Consider the following 23,164-nt stretch of genomic DNA (forward strand, 5'->3'; position numbering starts at 1 on the left):
TTTGAAACATGTTCTATTTCTAGGTCCGTCTGATTTTTTTCCCAAAAAACGATCGGACTAGCCCACACTCGATCGGATTGTCAGACGGACTGATCCCATCGGACCTAGTCGGCCGGAAAGTCCAGTCGTGTGTAAGCGGCATTATTCTTCACAGAAGGAGATAATATTAATATTGGGTTGTTAGGATGAGGGCTTAATAGAGAGGGAAACCCCTGTTCTACACACTCCACACCTAGGGGGCACCAGCCCAATATATATAAGAAATAAAAAAGTATTGTAGAAGATGGACTTTTAAATGGTAGCCCCCATGGTTAAGATAAAACATATATACACCAATCATTATTATAAAGATAAAAAAAGTTTATTTAATAATATATATATAGTGTTCATAAAAGAGAAACCAAGAGGCAACTAAAGCCCAAATATATGTAAAGAACATATCCCACATATATCAAATATGGTATCACATGACTTGTACGGGATATGCCAACATGTTTTGCAGTCATTACCGCTTCTTCAAGGCTTAATCTTCCATATGTGAATCACAAAACATCTATATAGCATTCTGGCTAAGGGGAGACCAAGAAAGGAAAAAGACACGTCACCTCACTGATATGGAGCATATTTGAGACTTGGTCACCGTATAAAGTGTAGATTATACTAAAAAGCATGTGAAAATATGGCTGAAAAACAACAGCTAATAAACTCCGCGCCACTTATAAAAAAATAATTAATCAGTGAATCAAATATACCAAGTGAAAACACTAATAGCTGCTCCCTAGAAACAAGAAGAAAAACTTGTAATACTAAAGATAAAGTGATAGTAGGGGCGCTGAAAAATTATAAATATAAACATCAATAACAAATGTGAAAATTAATAATCATAAACCACCTCAAGTAATAATCACCATCGCCATAAATTGAAAAAAGCAGATAGTTGCAACAAAATAAATAGTGATATAAAAACATATAAAAAATGATAATAAAGTCCCACTTAGATACTAAAAAAACAAAAATATCCAGAGTCCAAAACAGTGATTCGTTCAGTGGAGAACTCCATCTAAATCCATATGCCAGAAAGCTGCTGAAATCTTCTACAAAGTTGTGACACGTCCCTTCACCAAACTTTTTTTGGACACAGAACAAACACCCCAACTGTGAAGATAAAGTTGTCTTCTTACCAGATGCTGTTGACTACTTTACTGAAAAAGATACTACTTTACAAAAACCATAGTGTGACACTCGCAGTTCCGTTTTAATCGCATATATTGTCCTTTGAGAAATCAATTAGCCCGCAATGTTCCAGATTAAGTGTTTCTCGATTGGTCCGTTTGATCGATCGAGACACCATAAAGAACGTTGACTCTGTGACTAGGTACGCTTCCTGATGACGTGTCAAACGAAACGTACGTTGAGGCGGTACCTAGTCATGTTCGTACACGTACAGTTCCGGTCATTTTTGGTTGTCGGCTGTTTCCTGGTGGAACGCACGCCCTACACAACGAGGAACTACGCATCCATTACGAAACGATTGTTTTAAGCGAGCAGCCCCAGTGCCAGGTCGGGCATCGGCATATGTAAGCAGCCATTTGGCCTTATGTTTTTTAATTTATTTTATTATTAAACGGTGTCACACTATGGTTTTTGTTTGCTCTCCTTTTTTATGACCTGTCTGAATCTATGAGGAGAAGGTTTTTTCCATAAGAGGTCCAGCACATTCCAGGTGAGCAGGGAATTCACCTGCATAAGCCTATTTGACTATCTTTTTCAGTAAAGTAGTCAACAGCATCTGGTAAGAAGACAACTTTATCTTCACAGTTGGGGTGTTTGTTCTGTGTCCAAAAAAAGTTTGGTGAAGGGACGTGTCACAACTTTGTAGAAGATTTCAGCCGCTTTCTGGCATATGGATTTAGATGGAGTTCTCCACTGAACGAATCACTGTTTTGGACTCTGGATATTTTTGTTTTTTTAGTATCTAAGTGGGACTTTATTATCATTTTTTATATGTTTTTATATCACTATTTATTTTGTTGCAACTATCTGCTTTTTTTCAATTTATGGCGATAGTGATTATTACTTGAGGTGGTTTATGATTATTAATTTTCACTTTTGTTATTGATGTTTATATTTATACTAAAAAGCATACCTGTATAGAGGGGTGGCAAAAGCACATTGGTTCAAACTCTAATGGATGAAAAACAAGCTTGGAGTGCATGTCTAGATGCAACATCAATAAAAATTGATGCACTTTCATACCCAAAACAGGAGGTATGTAATTCAATGTCCAGTCCATAAAGTGTGGGAAGTTCTGCACTAACATCCATGGCATCAAAGAAGCTCCACAGGAGGTGTGTGTCTGGGTCTCCTGAGAGCCCACTAGTCCAGTAATAATATTGCCCATAATCAGCAGTCATAAGGGTGCATTCACACCTGCGAATGCACCCTGCCTGCAATTCGAACCCTATTAGGCGTGAGTAGACAAGCCCATCGAAAGCAATGGGGGGCTGATGGCTCTCACAGCTAATCACACCCACTTGCATGTAATCTCTCAACCAGTGGCCACATGCAAGTGATCGGTCCTTGATCCAGGCAGTCTGTGTTCAGGGCCATTAACTTGCATGTGATCGCTGCATGATCAAGTGGGCGCAATTAGCTGCAAAAGCTGGCAACCTCCCAATGCTTTCTGTAGTGCTGCCTACTCACAGCTAATCAAAGGATTCTGGCATCTAATTGAGAGCAGGGTGCATTCATAGGGTTTAATGCATCCTTATGACTGCTGATTAGGGTAAAGATTAATCGTATCTACTTCTTTAAAGAATGAGTCTCAGACACAACAGAGCTAATATACTTAATGACTCACAAACACAACAGCGTTAATTTACAAAAGACAAATAAGCTGTTCACTTTGTATGTATTGAGGTGAAGCTCTGATGACTTCCTTTATCTGAACATGTGCAAGCAAAAATATTGTTTTTTTGTTTCCTTGTACGTGATTGGATATTTTTTTTCGAGTGAATTTTCACCATGCAGAGTTCAAGGTTTAGGAGTGCGCTACGTACAGAGTGCTGGGTTCAGAGGTGCACTGCGTACAGACTGCAGGGTTCAGAAGTGCGCTACATACAGAGTGCAGGATTCAGGAATGCATATCTCACAGGCCAGTTTACAATTCCTTCTTATAGTACATAGCTCTTCTTCCACCTTCAAATCCTCTTTCCCCCACCTACAGAATATCAGAGAGAGGGGCTGCTGCAGAAGAGCAGCTACAACTTAAAGTAGTGCAGAGTGCAATGTTAAGTGGGGAGAGGGTGTATTAGTGCTAAGAGGGGAGAAAAGAGTTGACACTAGTGCTAAGTTAGTGGGGCATTGGTGCTAAATAGGGGGGGGCAATGTGCTAATTTGGATAAGAGGGGGAACATTGATGACAAGTGGGGGGAGAGATTGGTTTCTAAGTGGGAGAGGGAGGCACATTGAGAAAAAGTGGGGGAAGAGGGGAGCCATTGGTGCTAAGTGGGGAAGAAGGGTGGCATTGGGTATAAGTGGAGGAGGGGGGCCATTGGTGCTAAGCGGTGAGAGAGGGGGGGACATTCAGTACCAGTGTGGAGAGAAGTAGACATGTGCACTCTGAAATATTTTGTTTCGGAATTTTGGTTTCGTCCAAAAAATACATTTATTTACTTACTCCTGAAATTCATTTTTATTTATTTTGTTTAGTTTAAAATGCATTTGTACGAAAAAATCCGAATTAAAGGGGTTGTAAAGAGAATTTTTTTTTTAAATAACAAACATGTTATACTTACCTCCACTGTGCAGCTCGCTTTGCACAGTGGCCCCGAACCTGGTCTTCTGGTCCCTCGGCAGCTGTCTCTGCTCCCCCCCCCGCAAGTACTTCTCACGTTCATGCGAGCTCCCTCGCATGGTGAGAAGCAATTGCGGGCATGCTCCCGTGATACAGCCAGCGGCTATAGCCGCTCACTGCATCACTCGGCCCCGCCCCCCGCCGCGCCGTGTCATTGGATGAGATTGACAGCAGTGCGAGCCAATGGCTGCGCTGCTTTCAATCCATACACTCCAGCCAGTCAATGGCCAGGCTGAGCGGCGAAGAGGATGTCGGGGACGAGCGCAGGACTTTCGAGGGGTCGGGTAAGTAAAACAGGGGGGCTGGGGAGGCCGGCACTGTCAGATGTTTCTTCACCTTAATGCATTCTAAAAATGTTTATCTTTACAACCCCTTTAATTAAGGTAGAATCTGTAAATTGAAGATCTATGGTGTCTGTCGGATATTCTAAGAAGATTAGACGAAGCAGCTAAACTACGACGCTACAATCGCACATTTCCCGGGCGAATTATCCGCCCACAAGCTATAGTATAATTTTAATGTTGTTTGACTAGTAATAATTCTAATTATTCATTATCATTACTAGTCAAAAAACATTAGAATTCTTCTATAGCCTATGGGCAGAGCATTTGACCATACATGTACGCTCGCTGCGATCGTATGGCTTTAGCTACTTCGTCGAATCTTGTCTCTATAATGTTGAATCTTTTCTCTCTATGTCGAATATTCTTGGACTAATAGAGTTAAGTTAGGCACATTCGTCCGCAGGTTCGATAGACACAAATCGCTATTGTCACCATCATGTCAAATCTTCTATATATTTATATCGAACTGCTGTCGCAATGATGCAAAAATATAATGGATAAGAAAATAAAGCATTTTTTTTATTTAGGATCTTTCAGATTTCAGATTCTGTGCATTTGTTATCGTTTGTTAAAACAAACACGAAAATCCCTGAAATTTGGACAAAAATCCATTTGGACGATAGTGAATGCACATGTCTAAAGAGAAGGTGCCACTGGAGCTAAGTGGGGGGAGAGGGGGGACATTGGTGCCAAATGGGGGGATAAGAGAGCTATTGTTGCTAAGGGGGGGGGGGCGCTGGTGCTTAGTGGGGGAGGGGAGAAGGGAGCTATTTGTACTAAGTGGGGAGGAAGGGAGGACATTGGTGCTAAATGAGGGTAGAACTGGTGCTAAGTGGATTATTGGTGCTTAGTGGGGGGAGAGGGGGGACATTTGTGTTTAGCAGTAGGACATTGGTGCTAAATGGGGGGTAGGGGTGGTGATGTTGCTTAGTGGGAGGAGAGGAGAGACATTGGCGCTAAATGGGGGGTAGGGTGGACATTGGTGCTTAGTGGGAGGAGAGGCATTGGTGCTAAGTGGGGGGTAGAAGGAACATTGGTGCTTAGTGGGAGGAAAGAAGGGACATTGGTGCTAAGTGGGGGGTAGGGGGGGGGGCATTAGTGCTTAGTGAGAGGAGAAGAGGGGCATTGGTGTTAAGTGGGGGAGGGGGAGCATTGCTGCTTAGTGGGAGGAGAGAAATGACAGTGGTGCTAAGTGGGGGGTAGGAGGGACATTGGTGCTAAATGGGGGGTAGGGGGAACATTGGTGCTTAGTGGGAGGAGAGGAGCAACATTGGTGCTAAGTGGGGGGTAGGGGGAACATTGGTGCTAAGTAGGGGTGGGGAGGGACATTGCTGGTAAGTAGGGGGTGGGGGGGACATTCGTTCTAAGTTGGAGGGCATTCCTGCTGAGTGGGGGGTAGGGGGAACATTGGTGCTTAGTGTTAGAGGAGAAGGGACATTGGTGCTAAGTGGGGGGTAGGGGGGACATTGGTGCTAAGTGGGGGTGGGGAGGAACATTGCAACTAAGTGGGGGGTAGGGGGAACATTGGTGCTTAGTGGGAGAGCAGGAGGGACATTGGTGCTAAGTGGGGGGTGGGGGTGCATTGGTGCTAAGTGGGTGCAGAGGGGGGACATTGGTGCTAATTGGAGGGTAGGGGGGGGCATTAGTTCTAAGTAGGGCAAGAGGGGGGACATTGGTGCTAAGTGGGTGAAGAGGGGGAACATTGGTGCTAAGTGGGGGGTAGACAACTAAATTGTGATTTTCCAATTGATTCAATCAGTATAATTAATTAGTCCCAGAAAGAAATTCCAAATAAAAGTTTATAAAAAAATCCCTCAAGAGGAGGTCCAGCCTGGGTGAAAAAAATTAAAAGTCAGCAGCTACAAATACTGTAGCTGCTGACTTTTAATATTCAGGCACTTGGGAGCCAGCGATGTCGGCACCCCAGTCGATCTTGGACTCCCGGGTGCTGTTGCTGCCATTCCTGGTAAGGGAACCCAGTAGTGAAGCCTTTTCAGCTTCACAGAGGATGAAGCGCAATGTGCTTTCTAATTGGCCCGGCAACGAGGAAGGAAGAAGGGGGCCAAATTTCCAGGAGATTGGGCCGTGGCCCGTCTCTGGAAGTGGGGAACAGGACCTGTCAAAAACAGGTCCCCCGTTCCCCCCTCCCCCCTGCAAGGTGCCAAATGTGGCACCAAAGAGGGGGAGGAAGCATATAAGCGAGAGTTCCACTTTTAGGTGGAACTCCACTTTAAACATGTGCAAATGGATACTTACAGTGACAGTGCTCTTTTTATAATCTTGTGTCTCCCATTAATTATCCCAGGGTGATGATATCCACCTCATGTATAAAAGGTGTGGGTGGCAGGACACCTCAAAGCGTGGTCTATACAAACCACGCATGTTTACAGGTCTCTCCTTAGTGGCAATGATGCCAATGGTCTGCCCATTTGTGTCCTGTACAATCACTCTTCTCCAGGTCTCTCCCACATTAGCTCATATACAAAGAAAACATTTCTTCTATAGTGTAAAACCGCAAATTATTGAAATAAAAGTGACAATATATCACTCATAGTTAATATAGAAATAAACGGCATGCACGATAAATGTAGATCCCATGGTCCGGCCGTAACTTGGAGATCAAACTTCACCCAGACTCCTCCCTACGTGTTACATCACAGCACATGTGACTTTCATCAGGGGTCAGACCCTTGATGAAGTCATGTGTGCTGTGACGTAACACGTAGGGAAGAGTCTGTGTCAAGTTTGCCACCCATACCTTTTATACATGAGGTGAATATCATCCACCTGGGATAATTAAAGAGAGACACAAGATTATAAAAGGATATTTTTAAGTACCATAGTTTGGCCTAGTTCAATGAGCGTGCCCAATTTAAAAACATGACATGTTACGTATCTGTTTACTCAATGGAACGTCATCTTTTATATTTTACAAAATAATTGGATATTATATTGTGTTTTTGTGCATATATATAATGTTTAGGGGTTCTAGTTTTCTAGCAAAAAAAATGCTGATTTTTACATATATGTGAGAAGTGTCAGAATTTGCCCAAAATTGTTGTGGTTAAGACCAGCTCTGAGTTGGTGTACAGAGGTATCCAGGTGCTCAGAGTGGAGCATGTCTATAGTGAGAAGCATAGATGCGACAACTTCCCACACAATATAGTATCCACGGCCCCATTCTGCCAAAAACTAAATGTGAACAAGGGAGCCGGGGATAATGGTGATGTCATTACATGTTCTCCTTGTGCCTGTGTGGTTTTCCTCCAGGTACTCCAGTTTCCTCCGACACTCCAAAGACATGCTGGTAGGTTAATCGGATCCTGTCTAAATTGGCCCTAATATATATATGTATGAATGTGTGTTATGTCCCATACACACGGTCGGATTTTCCAACGGAAAATGTGCGATCGGATCATGTTGCCGGAAAATCCGACCGTTTGTGGGCTCCACCTGGCTTTTCCTGTCAGATTTTCTGACGCACAAAGTTTGAGAGCAGGATCTAAAATTTTCAATAAAATCCGATCGCATAAATTCTGATTGTGTGTAGACAATTCCGATGGACAAAGTGCCACGCATGCTCATAATAAACTAAGAGACGAAAGCTATTGGCTACTGGCCTGTTTATAGTACTGACGTAAGTGTTTGACGTCACCTCGTTCAGAACGATCGGATTTTCTGACAACTTTGTGTGACCGTGTGTATGCAACACAAGTTACGGACAAAATCCATCGGAAAAAATCAGATGGATTTTGTGGTCGGAATGTCCGACCATGTGTATGGGGCGTTAGATACCTTAGCTTGTAAGCTCCTGGAGGGTAGGGAATGATGTGAATGTACAAATAAAGCATTGTGTAAATTGACGGTGCTATACAAGTACCTGAAATAAATAAATAAATAAATTACATGTCCATATTTGAGAAAAGACTGGTTGGGCCGAGCCTGATGGGGCACTAGTTTGCCATTAGGTCCAGTTTACTTGTGATTACCAGCACATGGCAATGGTTGGATTTGAAAGCCCCTATTGGGCTAATTAGCATCAATCCTCCAACTGCCATAGGTGTCTCTCAGTTTCCCATCAGGCTCTGCCCACCCCTAGTACCAAACCATTATCCATGGATCTGTCAGTGTGATGGGCAAAGTGGCCAGGGGCGAAAAGAGTGCACCAAGAAAGGAGTGTCCAGAATTAGGTACATGAATCGGGTACAAGCATCATCACTTTTTGTCTTTTATTAGTTCCTAAGACCACAAAAAATTATTTAGGCCAATCCCATTCTCATCTTTTTTCATGTAGATCTGATATCAGACTTTAGCATTAGTTATGGGACCATGCCAATGCAGTTCATTTAACAATCATCTTATGTCTGTGGGTGCCTAAAAAATGTCATGAAAGCTTGAATTTTTACCTGCAAAATGATGTCCATACAAACAATGACTTAGAAAGGTATTGTCCTTAGTACAAGGTAAGAGAGACTAAGGCCGCGTACACACGCGCGGACTGTTGGCCCAACTTTGTCCGTCCAACAGTTTGAGCGAACAGTCCGCTCAAACTTAGCATGGACGGACATGGCCACACACGACGAACGAACAGTTTGCTGAAACCGTGCGCGATGACGTGAACGGCACGTACGACGGGACGCAAAATACGACGTCCTATACACTGCATTATAACTTTCGGCTTGAAAATCCTTTCTGAGCATGCGCGGAACTTAGTTTGACGAACAAGCCTACACACGGGCGGACTGTTCGTTGAAACAAGGTTTCAGCGGACAGTTTTTCGGAATTTCCGTAAAACCTTGTCCGTCCAACTGTCCGCTGAAACTGTCCGCTGAAAGCCCACACACGAGCGGACTGTCCGCCCAAACACTGTTCAGCGGACAAGGTTGGGCCAACAGTCCGCGCGTGTGTACGCGGCCTAAAGCCTCATACACACAGTCTGATTGTTGGAGGACCAAGCGTCTGATTTTTGTCAAAAGGGCGTGTGCAGGACTTTGCCTAGCCTACTAACTATCCGCAAATTGTCGTTTGACAAACACAAACATAGTGACGTACTATGAGAGTATAAAGAGGAAGTTCATTTCTCAAGCGCCACCCTTTGTGTCCCTTCTACTAATTTCTTGTTAGTAGAAGTTTATTTGCGATTTTCGGATTGTACAAAACAAATGCCTTTTAAAATACGGTTGGCATAACTATATGCAAAGCAGCTTCATTATTATCCCAATAAAGAAGATGAGAATTTTGACATTTCATCAATTGCCGCGTCGCAAATGTTAACTCTAAAATACGAACAGTAGTTCACAAGACCAAACTCTTCCCAGTCGTTCCTTGATTCCGAGCATTCTTGTTTGTACTTTCGACTTTTGTGTGACGGATTTCTGTACTGACCATCCGAAAATCAGACGTTAAGTTCACATCAGACAAAAATTTTACAGCCTGCACATCCAGCTTTTGTCTGATGTAAAAGTCAAATCATCTGTCGAATACACCGTAATAACGATCTAAAAATCCGCAGACAGCTCGTCTTCAGACTTTTCCCTTCTGATTTTCGTACTGTGTGTATGAGGCCTTGGACAGCTATTGGCATTAGGACAAGCTGAGGTCACTAAGGGTGGGGGTGAGAGAATATCAACATTTAAAATTTATGATACACCCTGTGCTGCAAACCAACATGTACTACCAACTGCAGTTAGCGTATACATTATTTCTGTCTCACCCACTGTCAGAGCTGGCCTAGAGTGGTATAAATCCATTAGGTGAACCTACTGACTTGGAAAAAAGATAACTCTTTTGAAGTAACACAGCTAGAAATATGCCATGAGAACATTATTTTTTGAGAACATCAAACATCTAAGTGCTACATTATCATAAACTTTGTTTTGGTAAGATAAGCAAACTCCAACCTGATCCAGCTATGTAAGCCGGAGAAAAGCACAGATGGAAAGGTCTGAAAATGTATTTAGCAATGCAAGAAGATTTCATTGAAATGCGGCTAAAGCTGAATTATTTCATGTAGCTCTACTTTAATGTAAACTTGAAAACTTTTCCAGTATTTTCTCTCAGAGTGACTTGTTAACCTTAAAAAAATATTTTCTGCCGTTATTGCATTTTGAAGATTCATTTCAATTCACATATTATAACAGAATGCATATACAACCATCCAAGCACTGCCTAATTTACAGAAGCAGAAGTTCTGAAGTGAGTGCTAAACAAATACAGTAATTGATGATAAATTACACTCATGCATATTTCAAAAGCTCCAAATGTTTTTTTTATGAACAGTCTGAATGCTTTTGACGTAGTGAATTAATAATTTTACAAGTTTGAGCAGCAAAAAGTTTTAACATTATTTAAAGTGACAGTATGGCCACGGTTACAACTTAACAACCAGCAGGTCGATCTGCAAGCATTGCAGAACACAGATTAAAATGTTTCAAGTTTTCGGGAATAGAATAGTAAAATCAAAAATTGTAAAATTAAACTTCAACTCAAAATATACAGTGCTGTGAAAAAGTATTTGCATATTTCTCACACTTAAATGATTCAGATCATCAAACAAATTATAATATTAAACAAAGATAACAGAAGTAAATTCAAGATGCAGTTTTTAAATTATTTAATTTACTATGGGAAGAAAATATTTTCAAACCTGTGAAAAAGTAATTGCTCCCTCCCATGCTGAATCATGAGTGAACTGTAATTAACCACAATTTTTTTGGAAAGCCGAGTTACATTTCCCTTGCCACACCCAGGCCTGATTACTGCTAGACCTGTTGAATCAAGAAATCACATAAATAGAAGCTGTCTAACAAAGTGAAGCACGCTAACAGATCACAAAAAGTCACACATCAATCTAAAAAAATTCAAGAACAGATTAGAAACAAACATGTATAGTCTAGCTAGGGTTTCAAAGCCATTTCTAAGGCTTTGGAACTCCAGTGAACCATGGGGAGAGCCATTATCCACAAATGGACATAACTTGGAACAGTGGGGAACCTTCCCAGGAGTGGCCGGCCTACAAAAATTACTCAAAGAGCTCGACGATGACTCATCCAGGAGGTCATAAAAGAACCCAAAACAACATCTAAAGAACTGCAAGCCTCATCTGCCTCAGGTAAGATCAGTGTTCACGATTCAACCATAAGAAAGCGACTGGGCAAAATTGGCATCCATGGGAGAATTCCAAGGCCAAAGTCACTGCTGACCAAAAAGAACACAAAGACTCATCTCATATTTACCAGAAAACATCTTGATTATCCCTAAGACTTTTAGGCAAATATTGTGTGGACTGATGAGACAAAAATGTTACTTTTTAGAAGATGTGCGTCCCGTTACATCTGGCATAAAACGAATAAAGCATTTCATAACAAGATCATACCAACAGTCAGACATGTTGGTGGTAGCATCATGGTCTGGGGCTGCTTTGCAGCTTCAGGACCTGGACGACTTACCATAATGATGGAACCATGAATTCTGAGCTCTACCAGAAAATCCTAAAGGAGAATGTCCGGCCATCAGTTTGTGACCTCAAACTCAAGTGCACTTGGGTTATGCAGCAGGACAATGATCAGAAACACAACAGCAAGTCCACCTCCAAATGGTTCAAACAAAGCAACATTTAGGTTTTGGAGTGGCCTAGTCAAAGCCCAGACTTAAATCCAATTGAGATGCTGTAACATGACCTTACACAGGCCGTTCATGCTGGAAAACCCTCCAATGAGGCTAAATTAAAACAAGAGTATGCCAAAATTGCTCCACAGCAGTCTGAAAGACTCCTTGCCAGTTATTGCAAATGCTTGATTACAGTTGTTGACGCCAAGGGTGGTAGTTTTAGGGGGCACTTGCTTTTTCACATAAAGCCACACAGGTTTGGACAGCTTTTTTGCCTTAATAAATGAAACCATCATTTAAAAACTGCATTTTGTATTTACTCAGGTTATCTTGTAATAATAAAATGTGTTTGATGATCTGAGTCATTTAAGTGTGACAAATATGCAAAAAAAAAGAAACATCTGAAATACTTTTTCACACAACTGTATATAGCTATTACAGGCTTGTTTTACTCTGTGGGTTTGATCATCTATTTGAGGGCTCATTCACACATATGGTACTACAGTAACTGGTGTTTTTCTGCATAGGATCGTCACAGGTTAGTGCTAGACTGATGTATATTGTAGAAAAATGCAGAAATGCTGAATTTTTCTGCAGAAAACTGGACGGCACCACAGGTTCACCCCACCACAGCACAGGCCACCATGCTGCTGTGCGGAAACAAAAATGCAATGTACACTTCATATACTTCCAATAATGTGAAAGTGGATGTAAACCACATAAATACAAAGCATAGTGTCTATTTGTCCCAATCCAGAGCACTAAGTTTCAATTTATGTAGGAGGATTTGTTTAATCTCTGTGTATCACCTGAGGATAGTCACTTCACTGAGTATACAGAGCCTTGAAAAAGTGTTCATACCCCTTGAAATTTTCCACATGTTGTCATGTTACAACTAAAAACGTAAATGTATTTATTGGGATTTTATGTGATAGACCAACACAAAGTGGCACATAATTGTGAAGTGGAAGCAAAATAATAAATGGTTTTCAAAATAATTTACAAATAAATGTCTAAAAAGTGTGGCGTGCATTTGTATTCAGCCCCCCTGAGTCAATACTTTGTAGAATCACCTTTCACTGCAATTACAGCTGCACAGCTTTTTGAATAAGTCTCTACCAGCTTTGCACATCTAGAGTGACATTTTTGCCCTTCTTTGCAAAATAGCGCAAGCTCTGTCAGATTGGACAGAGAGCGTCTATGAACAGCAATTTTCAAGTCTTGCCACAGATTCTCAATTGGATTTAGGTCTGGACTTTGACTGGGCCATTCTAACACATGAATATGCTTTGATCTAAACCATTCCATTTGTTGTCCTGCTGGAAGGCGAACCTCTGCCCCAGTCTCAAGTCTTTTGCAGACTCTAATGGGTTTTCTTCTAAGATGGCCCTGTATTTGGCTCAATCCATCTTCCCATCAACTCGGCTTCCCTGTCCCTCCTGAAGAAAAACATCCCCACAAAATGATGTTGCCGCCACCATGTTTCACGGTGGGGATGATGTGTTCAGGGTGATGTGCAGTGTTAGTTTTCCGACACACATAGCGTTTTGCTTTTAGGCCAAAAAAAGTTACATTTGGTCTCATCTGACCAGAGTACCTTCTTCCACTTTGCTGTGTCCCCCACATGGCCTTACACAAACTGGACTTCTTATGGCTTTCTTTCAACAATGGCTTTCTTCTTGCCACTCTTCCATAAAGGCCAGATTTGTGGAGTGCACAACTAATAGTTGTCCTATGGACAGATTCTCCACCCTAAGCTGTGGATCTCTACAGCTCCTACAGAGTTACCATGGGCCTCCTGGCTACTTCTTTGGTTAATGCTCTCCTTGCTCGGTATGTCAGTTTAGGTGGACAGCCATGTCTTGGTAGGTTTGCAGTCTTTCTATTTTCGGATAATGGATTGAACAGTGCTCCATGAGATGTTCAAGCCTTGGGTTATTTTTTTTTATTTTTTAACCTTGCTTTAAACTTCTCCATGACTTTATCCCTGACCTGTCTGATATATTCCTTGGCCTTCATGCTGCTGTTTGTTCACTAAGGTTCTCTAACAAACCTCTGAGGCCAGGTTCACACCAGTGCGGTGCGAATTCCAGCTACATTTTCACTGTGAAGAGAAAAAGCAGCTGTTTAGTGGTGCCGCTCTGTTCTATGTGGGCATCAGCTGAGCAGGGAGAGGGGGGGGTGTAGTGAGAAAAAGAAAGAAAGAAAAAGAGATTTTGTGTTCAGAACGGAATGCATCTGCGAATCAGATGCATTCCCATAGAGGATAATGTGCTTGTAATTCGTACCGCAATGCCCAGAAAACACACACGTTTTCTGTGCAATGCGCAGTGCGAATGCAACGCACATATGTGAACAAGATCCATTCATTTGAATGTATTTTAAAATGTCCTGTGAATTGGATGCGGTGTAATCCGCATCTTATTTGCATAGGTGTGAATGGGGCCTTAGGGCTTCACAGAACAGCTCTATTTATACTGAGATTAAATTACACACAGGTGAACTCTATTTACTAATTAGGTTACTTCTGAAGGCAATTGGCGCCACTAGATTTTAGTTAGGGGTTTCAGAGTAAAGGGGGCTGAATACAAATGCACGCCACAATTTTCCCATATTTATTTGTATTTTGAAAACCATTTATCATTTTCCTTCCACTTCACAATTATGTATCACTTTGTGTTGGTCTATCACATAAAATCCTAATAAAATACATTTACGTTTTTGGTTGTAACATGATAACATGTGAACATTTTTTAGGCAAACAGTCTGTCATCACACAATTCCCTGATGAAAATCTGATTGTGTTTACGATGCGTTAGAGTGCTCAGAAATGCTGAAAAAAAAAAAAACGATCCATATGCCCATTTTGTTCACCTGAAGCAATGGTCACATGACACTCCTCTCTTTTTCTGCTTACCTCAGGTGTCCACACCACTGCCTGCATGCTGTGGACATTTACTATTAGTAGAGATGACGCTTGCAGTGTCTCTCTCTTTTTGGGACTGGCTCCCAAAAAGATAAAAGGCAGGGCCAAGGCAGGAAATTAGCTTGGCCCATAGAGAGAACTTTGATTAATTACTTAAGGACCAGGCCTCTTTTTCAGACTTGGTGTTTACATGTTTAAAACAGTTTTTTTTTTGCTAGAAAATTACTTAGAACCCCCAAACATTATATATTGGTTTTTTTTCTTAGGAGGGTGTGGGAGAGCGGTGGGAAGGGGGTGGCACCTCTCCCGCCGCCGATAATGGTGATCACGTGGCGAACTCGCCGAAGAGACCACCATTATTGTACACATGACCGGCGCCTGAAGAGATGGATATCTCGGTTGTGGCAGCAGCTGCTGCCGTTACCGAGATATCCCTCTTCAAATAATGGACGTACATCGTTGTGCACCGGTCGTAAAGTGATTAAGATCCATTATACTGCAGAACAACTTAGGAAGGTGTTTGGAATCGAGTAAGCAGGGTAATGGCACAATGAACTAGTTACCATTTTTGCCCGGTGTTGGGCTTTGAGTAACATTTACAGATCCTGTCCCTCCCCCTCCTATGAAAGGAGAATCATCAGACTGATAAGCTCATCTCTCTGTCTCTCGATACCTTTCTCCTTTTATTAGCATGTTCCTTGTTAGCATGTGAGCACTGCGACACAGGTGAATGGTTCCTTGTGCTACTTTTCCCTCTTCCATACTAGCTTCACTGTACAGTTTAATGCAAGTTAAATGTGGGTACTACCACTACTTGATGATGTATTATTGATTGCAGAACTACTTATTAATGTGTGTCTTTTATATGCTTGGAGTTCAGCTATAGATCTCCATGAGTATTGATTAAATATTGATGATGCCTTGAAATCTCTGGACCTGCACACCTTTTGTGCCTCTTATGAGGCATTTCTGTCCAACCTGTTAGATTTATTATTTATTTTATGTTATTGAGAATGCAACAGAATGAGCTGAAACACACACAAGGTGACACCCAAAACCTTGAGGTGCACTACAGCAAGGTAAGAAATTATTAAAGACAAGTCTAGTTGTTGGAATATTCTAGACAATAAAAAAAGCTGTGAGAGGGCTTAACTCTTCCAGATCCACCGATACAGTTGACCAAGTTTGGTAGTATATAGTCATAAAACTATAGAGGTGATCAGGAGCAGTGTTGGTTTCCTACTAGGGTAGACATGTGAGAGAACCTGTGTACTTGCATATTATTAATTCCTACTTCTGTTTTTTTCAGGGACCAACTGAAAGAGTTTGTGAAGCTAACAAATCATGGAGTGGAGTAGAACCTCAGTGCAAAAGTAAGATGTTTTGCTCAGTAACATATAAAGTAATATTTACAATTGGTTTCCAAATGGATAAGAACAAAGGCTTAATAAATTTGCCGCATTTAAACATCTAATGATCCTACCATAAAGGTCCTTTTTTAGGCACTTGCTGTTATGGGGTGACAATGATCTCCAAACTGTGTTCCTGTGTTATCATCCTGTAGCTTGTACTGTCTGTTTGAAACTACAAGTTGTAATGCCAATATTTGTTATCCTATATGCAGTCCTCTGTTGTTACTAATAGAAAGTTTCTTCAGAGCACTGATTTACAGCCTATGCTACAGTACAGTACATTCTCAAAGAAGCCACCTAGCATCCTCTGTGGGTAGGACACAGACAGCGTTTAGTATCTAGCATCATTGTTAGTTTGCAGGTGGCTTCCGAAAGAAGCTGCATAGCCGCAAGCGGCGTCTGCTGGCAAGGTCCTACAGTTACATTTGGGACAAAGACAGCTACTAAAGGAAGCTATCTAGCATCCTTTTGCTAGGACACAGGAGTCTCTTATCTAATAGAGTAGGTTGTGCTGTACAATGTACGCATGTAAGCATTAGCATAAATGTTTACATGCATTCAGCAGATTTTTTGGTCCATGCACAGGACCTCAGACATAGATTTTTCTATTTTTTTTTCTTATGGATCTGAACACAGCACGGAACTTTATGCTTAAGTTGTTAAGCATATTTATTTATTTATAACAGGTACTTACATGTATATTGTACATTCACTTCAGCTTGATCAGCTATATACAACAGTGTATACTTCGACAGCTTGGTTTAAAGAGTTTGTAAACCTCAGATATTAAATCTGAACAAACATATCCTTCTATACTGTGTGCTGGGCTCTGCCCAAAGCACTAAGGCAGCCCATACATGATTAACCTGCAAACAAAAAAATTCACATTCAGTGTGGATGGGGGAATCTTCACGCTGTTCAGTGATCAGTGTTGCTGGCTATAGCTAGCAGCAGTGGTCATTCAGGAACAGACTGGTTGTACACAAGTCTAGCCATAGATCAGTCCCTGCTGAACTGGACACTTTTTGCTGGCTTAAGTGTCATTTCTGTCTGCTGCTTCATACCTCTGCTATCAGCATGTGTCACGTGTGACAAGTTTTCCCTACACCAAGAGACACAAATGTGATGGGGAGGGAGCTCCAGCACACAGTGTGTGATTCATATCCTCAGCTCTGCAACATGTCTGTGTGCTGTGAGGAGGGAGGTGTGATTCTTCCCTCCAGTCATCTCTCAGAGCTTTGGTACAATATGTAACTTCAGCTCCCTGCCCCCTGCACTGAGTCTGTGAAAAATCCTTTATAACTCAGAGTTTTACAAGGCTGTACTGGACAGATGGCTGCAAATAAACAGATACAACTTATAAAGGGAGATTTTTCATCTCTGTGTATCACCTGAGGCCAGTCACTTCACTCGCTATATGTAAGGGATTTCAACCACGTTAAGGATCAAATCCTGGCCAGAATACTATAGACATATTCTGACATGAATGTTTGCAGTGTTGTTTCCCCACAATCCAAAGCTACACTGGCAGGTTTATTGCCATCATTCCAAAATTGTTCTTCTGCAATCTTAATATCAGGCATAAAAAAAAGTCTGCGCTAAAACTCACCAAAAAATTATTTTTGATTGTATGTATGTAAATGTCAAATGGTGCACCCAAAATAAATAACCCATCTTCTGAAAATACCTAACAATATAAGTGGAGTATTATAAATATCACCAATACCTGTCAAATCACACACATAAATCAAAGTGCACATTCTTGTGTATCACAGTGCAAAACAAGATTATACAATATCGTGAAACAATAATTTGTTGTAATCCCACAACAAACAGTATGTATAACAGCCCACATGCTAAAAGTGGTATTCTTTGTTCTGAGATATATGGGAAGAACTTGAGGTATCATTTCAGGATGCTATTGGAGGAATGTGAAACCTTAATGAGGATATAAGAAGCTTCAGTCCTTTGGAGTGGGGACACTTCAGTCCTTTGAAGTGGGTACACTTCAGTGCTTCGGAGTGGGGAAGCTTCAATCATTTAGAGTGGGGACACTTCAGTCCTGTGGAGTGGGGAAGCTTCAGGCCTTTGGAGTGGGGACGCTTCAGTCCTTTAGAGTGGGGCCACTTCACTCCTTTGGAGTGGGAACGCTTCAGTCCTTTGGAGTGGGGACGCTTCAGCCCTTTGGAGTGGGGACGCTTCAGTCCTTTGGAGTGGGAACGCTTCAGTCCTTTGGAGTGGGAGCGCTTCAGTCCTTTGGAGTGGGGACGCTTCAGCCCTTTGGAGTGGGGATACGTCAGTCCTTTGGAGTGGGAACACTTCAGTCCTTTGAAGTGGGGACGCTTCATCCCTTTGGAGTGGGAACGCTTCAGTCCTTTGGAGTGGGAACACTTCAGTCCTTTGAAGTGGGGACACTTCAGCCCTTTGGAGTTGGGACACTTCAGTCCTTTGGAGTGGGAACGCTTCAGTCCTTTGGAGTGGGAATGCTTCAGTCCTTTTGAGTGGGGAAGTTTCAGTCCTTTGGAGTGGGGAAGTTTCAGTCCTTTGGAGTGGGGATGCTTCAGTGCTTTGGAGTGGGGATTCTTCAGTCCTTTGGAGTGGGGACGCTTCAGTCCTTTGGAGTGGGAACATTTCAGTCCTTTGGAGTGGGGACGCTTCAGTCCTTTGGAGTGGGAACATTTCAGTCCTTTGAAGTGGAGACGCCTCAGCCTTTGGAGTGGGGACACTTCAGTCCTTTGGAGTGGGAATGCTTCAGTCCTTTGGAGTGGAGATGCTTCAGTCATTTGGAGTGGGGAAGTTTCAGTCCTTTGGAGTTGGGATGCTTCAGTGCTTTGGAGTGGGGATTCTTCAGTGCTTTGGAGTGGGGATGCTTCAGTGCTTTGGAGTGGGGATGTTTCAGTCATTTGGAGTGGGGAAGTTTCAGTCCTTTGGAGTGGGGATTCTTCAGTGCTTTGGAGTGGGAATGCTTCAGTGCTTTGGAGTGGGGATGATTCAGTGCTTTGGAGTGGGGATGTTTCAGTCCTTTGGAGTGGGGATGTTTCAGTGCTTTGGAGTGGGGATGCTTCAGTGCTTTGGACTAGGGATGCTTCAGTGCTTTGGAGTGGGGATGCTTCAGTGTTTTGGAGTGGGGATGCTTCAGTCTTTTGGGGTGGGGATGCTTCAGTGCTTTGGTGTGGGGAAGCTTCAGTCTTTTGGAGTGGGGATGTTTCAGTTTTTTGGAGTGGGGATGCTTCAGTCTTTTGGAGTGGGGATGCTTCAGTGCTTTGGAGTGGGGACGCTTCAGTCCTTTGGAGTGGGGATGCTTCAGTCCTTTGGAATGGGGACGCTTCAGTCCTTTGGAGTGGGGGCGTTCCAGTCCTTTGGAGTGAGGATGTTCCAGTCCTTTGGAGTGGGGACACTTCAGTCCTTTGGAGTGGGGAAGACTTTTGGGAAGATCTTACACGTTGTATGAAACTTGCTTGAGAGGATAACATTGTATGGATTATTACAAGGACTGTTTGTAGTCAGATTACCACATATTTTTTCACAATATTATATTGTCTTGTTTTGCACCGTGATACACTGGAGAGTGCAGTTTTATTTAGTATGTGTGTGATTTGACATATAGATATTGGTAATATTTTTAGCGCTGTACTTGTTGTAAGCTGTGTTTTTGGTAAGAGTTATCAGGGCTTAGATTGTGAATTTATGTAAATGGTTAGATGTAATTAATTGGAATGTAATATGTTGTTGCTGTAGAAATATGAGAAATCACTAACACATTCAGGCTGTATTCACACCTAAGACCCCTTTCACACCACACCGCCCATAGCGTGGGCGGTAAAACGCCGCTATTTTTATGATTTGCAGAGCATTTCGGCCTCTAGCGGGACGTTTTTACCCCCCGCTAGCGGCCGAGAAAGGGTTAAAACCGCTGGCAATACGCCGCAATAGCAGCGTTTTGCCGGCAGCATTACAGCTCTGCCCCATTGATTTCAATGTGGAGGAGCGGTAAACACACCGCTCCTTCACCGCTCCAAAGAAGCTGCTGGCAGGACTTTTCCCTGACGTCCTGCCAGCGCACCGCTGTAGTGTGAAAGCCCTCGGGGCTTTCACACTACAAACAGTGGTGCAGCTTTTTTAGGGCGGATTGCAGGCGCTATTTATAACGCTATAGCGCCTGCAAAACGCCCTGGGGTGAAAGGGGTCTTAGCGTTTTCAGCTCGTAAAACACCAGAAAAAAACACCTTAAAAACGCCCTACAAGCATAACCATTCATTTCAATGGCACCTGTTCACATCTGAGCGTTTTGTCACCTGAAGCTCAAAAATGTATATGGGCTTCTTTTTGGGCAGATTACAGGCGTTTTTCTGCTTTTTACATTGGTGACCTTTTGACCTGTACAAAATAGCAGCAAAAAAAGTGGTAAAAACGTTTCTTTTTCGGCCTGAAAACAATACACTCAGGTATGAATGCAGCCTTAAAGGGGTTGTAAGACCTTGTTTTTTTTAAATAATAACAAACATGTCATACCTTCACTGTGCAGTTAGTTTTGCACAAAGTGGCCCTGGTCCTCCTCTTCTGGGGTCCCTCAGTGGCGCTGCTGGCTCCTCCCTGCATCGAGTGTCCATGTTGGAGAAAGGCTCTCCTTGGTGGACACCCGTGCGGGCATGCTCCCGAGTCCCACATCTGTGTCAATTCACACATAATGCAGGACTTGGCCCCACCACCCGACGGCATGTCATTGGGTTTGATTGACAGCAGCAGGAGCCAATGGCTGCCCTGCTATCAATCTAGCCAATCAGGACACAAGACACCAGCTAGAGATGGTGTGCTCATTCCTGGACAGAGGATGACAGCATTCAACTAAGTAAAACGGGGGTGGGGTGGGGGTGGGGGTTGGGGCTGCAGCACTACAGAAGTTTGAAGTTAGTTAAGGTGAAAAACCACAAGGGTTTACAACCCCTTTAACCACTTGCCAACCGGCCCATAGCCAATTGACAGCTATAGGGCGGTTGCATAACTCTGGAAGGGCGTACAGTGACCTCCTCCCAGAATCCCTCTCTCGCATGCCCCCTGGGAAGCGCACCCGAGAACATCCATGACTGCCGGGTCCAGAGGACCCGGTGCATTGCTGATCATGGCTGATAGTGGCCATTTACCATGTGATCACTCCGTCAAATGACGGAGCGATCGCATGTAAACAAACCGGCGTGATATCCGGTTCCTCTTTCCCCTCTCCGTCCAGTGTGAGCAGAGAGGGGAGAGATCGGTGGCAGCCGTGCTGTGGGCTGGATCTGTAGTGCCCCCAGTGCTGCTCTGTGACACAGATCCACATCCATCCATCCATGCTCAGCCATAATCTATAATACCCTGCAATACCCTGCAATACTCTGCCATACCCTGCAATCCTGTGCAATACCTTGCCATACTCTGCCATACTCTGCAATACCCTGCAATGCTGTGCAATACCCTGCTATACTCTGCAATACTCTGCCATACCCTTCAATACTCTGCAATACCCAGCCATACTCTGCAATACCCAGCCAAACCCAGCCATGCTCTACAATACCCAGCCATACTCTGCCATACTCAGCCATGCTCAGCCATACTCGGCCATGCTCTGCCATACTCGGCTGTACTCAGCCTCTGTATGTGGCCAGGCTGTGAAAGTCTCACACATGTGGTATTACCGTACTCAGGAGGAGTAGGAGAATCTATTTTGGGGTGTCTGTACATGCTGTGTGTTAGAAATATTGTATAAATGGTCATATGACGTATGCTACAGGCATCATTCACATATCAGCTTTTTCAGCCGGAGATTCCCTACACCATAAGAATGATCATAGTGGCTGTTCCACTGCTGGATCATTCTTATGGGAGGCGAGAGGGGACTCCCCCCCCCACCCTCCGGTGCTTCTACCGACTCACCGATACGATCGAAGCCAGGATCTTTTTATTTTTTTAGGCTTCCCAGCCTAGAGGTGAGATGTGGGGTCTTATCTCACTGTAAATAGCCATATTCCTATTTCAAGGGATGTTTACATTCCTTGTAATAGAAATAAAAGTGATCAAAAAAAATTTGGGAAATTTTTGGAAAAAAAGTGAAAAAGAAGCGTATGCATATGTAAGTCCTGGCATGTTAGAGTCTCAAGAAATGAGATAGGCTTTCAGTACTTCAGGTGTGATCAATTTTCAGATATTGGCACCATAGCTTGTGGACTCTATAACTTTCACAAAGACCAAATAATATCCACCAATTTGTACTTATTTTTACCAAAGATATGTAGCAGCATAAATGTTGGACAAAATTTATGAAGAAAAATTACTAGTTTGCTAAATTTTATTAACAGAAACTTAAAAAAAATATTCTTTTTGCAGAATTTCCAGTCTTTTTTTCTTTTATAGCGCAAAAAAAAAAAACGGTGATTGAATACCACCAAAAGCAATCTCTATTTGTGTGAAAAAAAGGACAAAAATTTCATATGGGTACAGTGTTGCATGACTGAGTAATTGTCATTGAAAATGTGAGAGCACCGAAAGCATTTTGTAGCTTCAGGCTTGCATTATGTGACACCTGCAAACAAAGTCTGCGTCGTCCCCACTGGAGGCCGCATCCATCTTTGCCCGTCTTCCTTCCTTTCGGGGACCGCAGATTCGGTGCGTACTTCTGAAGAAACGGCATGGACAGCCGTTGCTTCAGAGCACATGTGCCAATGACGGCGCACGTTTAGGAGATATTTACAGAACCTATAGGTAAGCCTTATTCTACGGTTACCTATAGGTACAAATTATACAGGAAGATTTACTTCCTCTTTAAGGAATGATCATACACCAGGTAAAGAAAAGTGTATCCCTCTATTATTAACTCTCCGTTTACCATTAAACTATATATGATTCAGCTAGTTAAATAATTATTGTGAAATTTTGAATGCAAACTATATTTAGTTTTACTAAGATAACTACAGCCATAATAATTTTGGTATCCTTTTGGTATATTAAACTAGTATTACAGACATGTGTTCATCACCTCCTTCTG

The 23,164-nt window shown here is 42.6% G+C and overlaps 1 protein-coding gene across 1 annotated transcript in view; it reads left to right on the plus strand.

Annotated features, from left to right (window-relative positions):
* SVEP1 (sushi, von Willebrand factor type A, EGF and pentraxin domain containing 1) overlaps nucleotides 1-23,164 on the plus strand; it is a 481,292-nt gene that overhangs the window by 394,895 nt on the left and 63,233 nt on the right. The window contains exon 41 of the mRNA XM_077475265.1: nucleotides 16,044-16,107. Coding sequence (XP_077331391.1) covers nucleotides 16,044-16,107 — 64 coding nt within the window. The remainder of the gene's footprint in view (nucleotides 1-16,043; nucleotides 16,108-23,164) is intronic.

The sequence above is a fragment of the Lithobates pipiens genome, unplaced genomic scaffold (genome assembly GCF_037356315.1).
Source record: "Lithobates pipiens isolate NorthernLeopardFrog02 unplaced genomic scaffold, aLitPip1_a1.2 Scaffold_13, whole genome shotgun sequence".
In the NCBI taxonomy this organism is placed as follows: domain Eukaryota; kingdom Metazoa; phylum Chordata; class Amphibia; order Anura; family Ranidae; genus Lithobates; species Lithobates pipiens.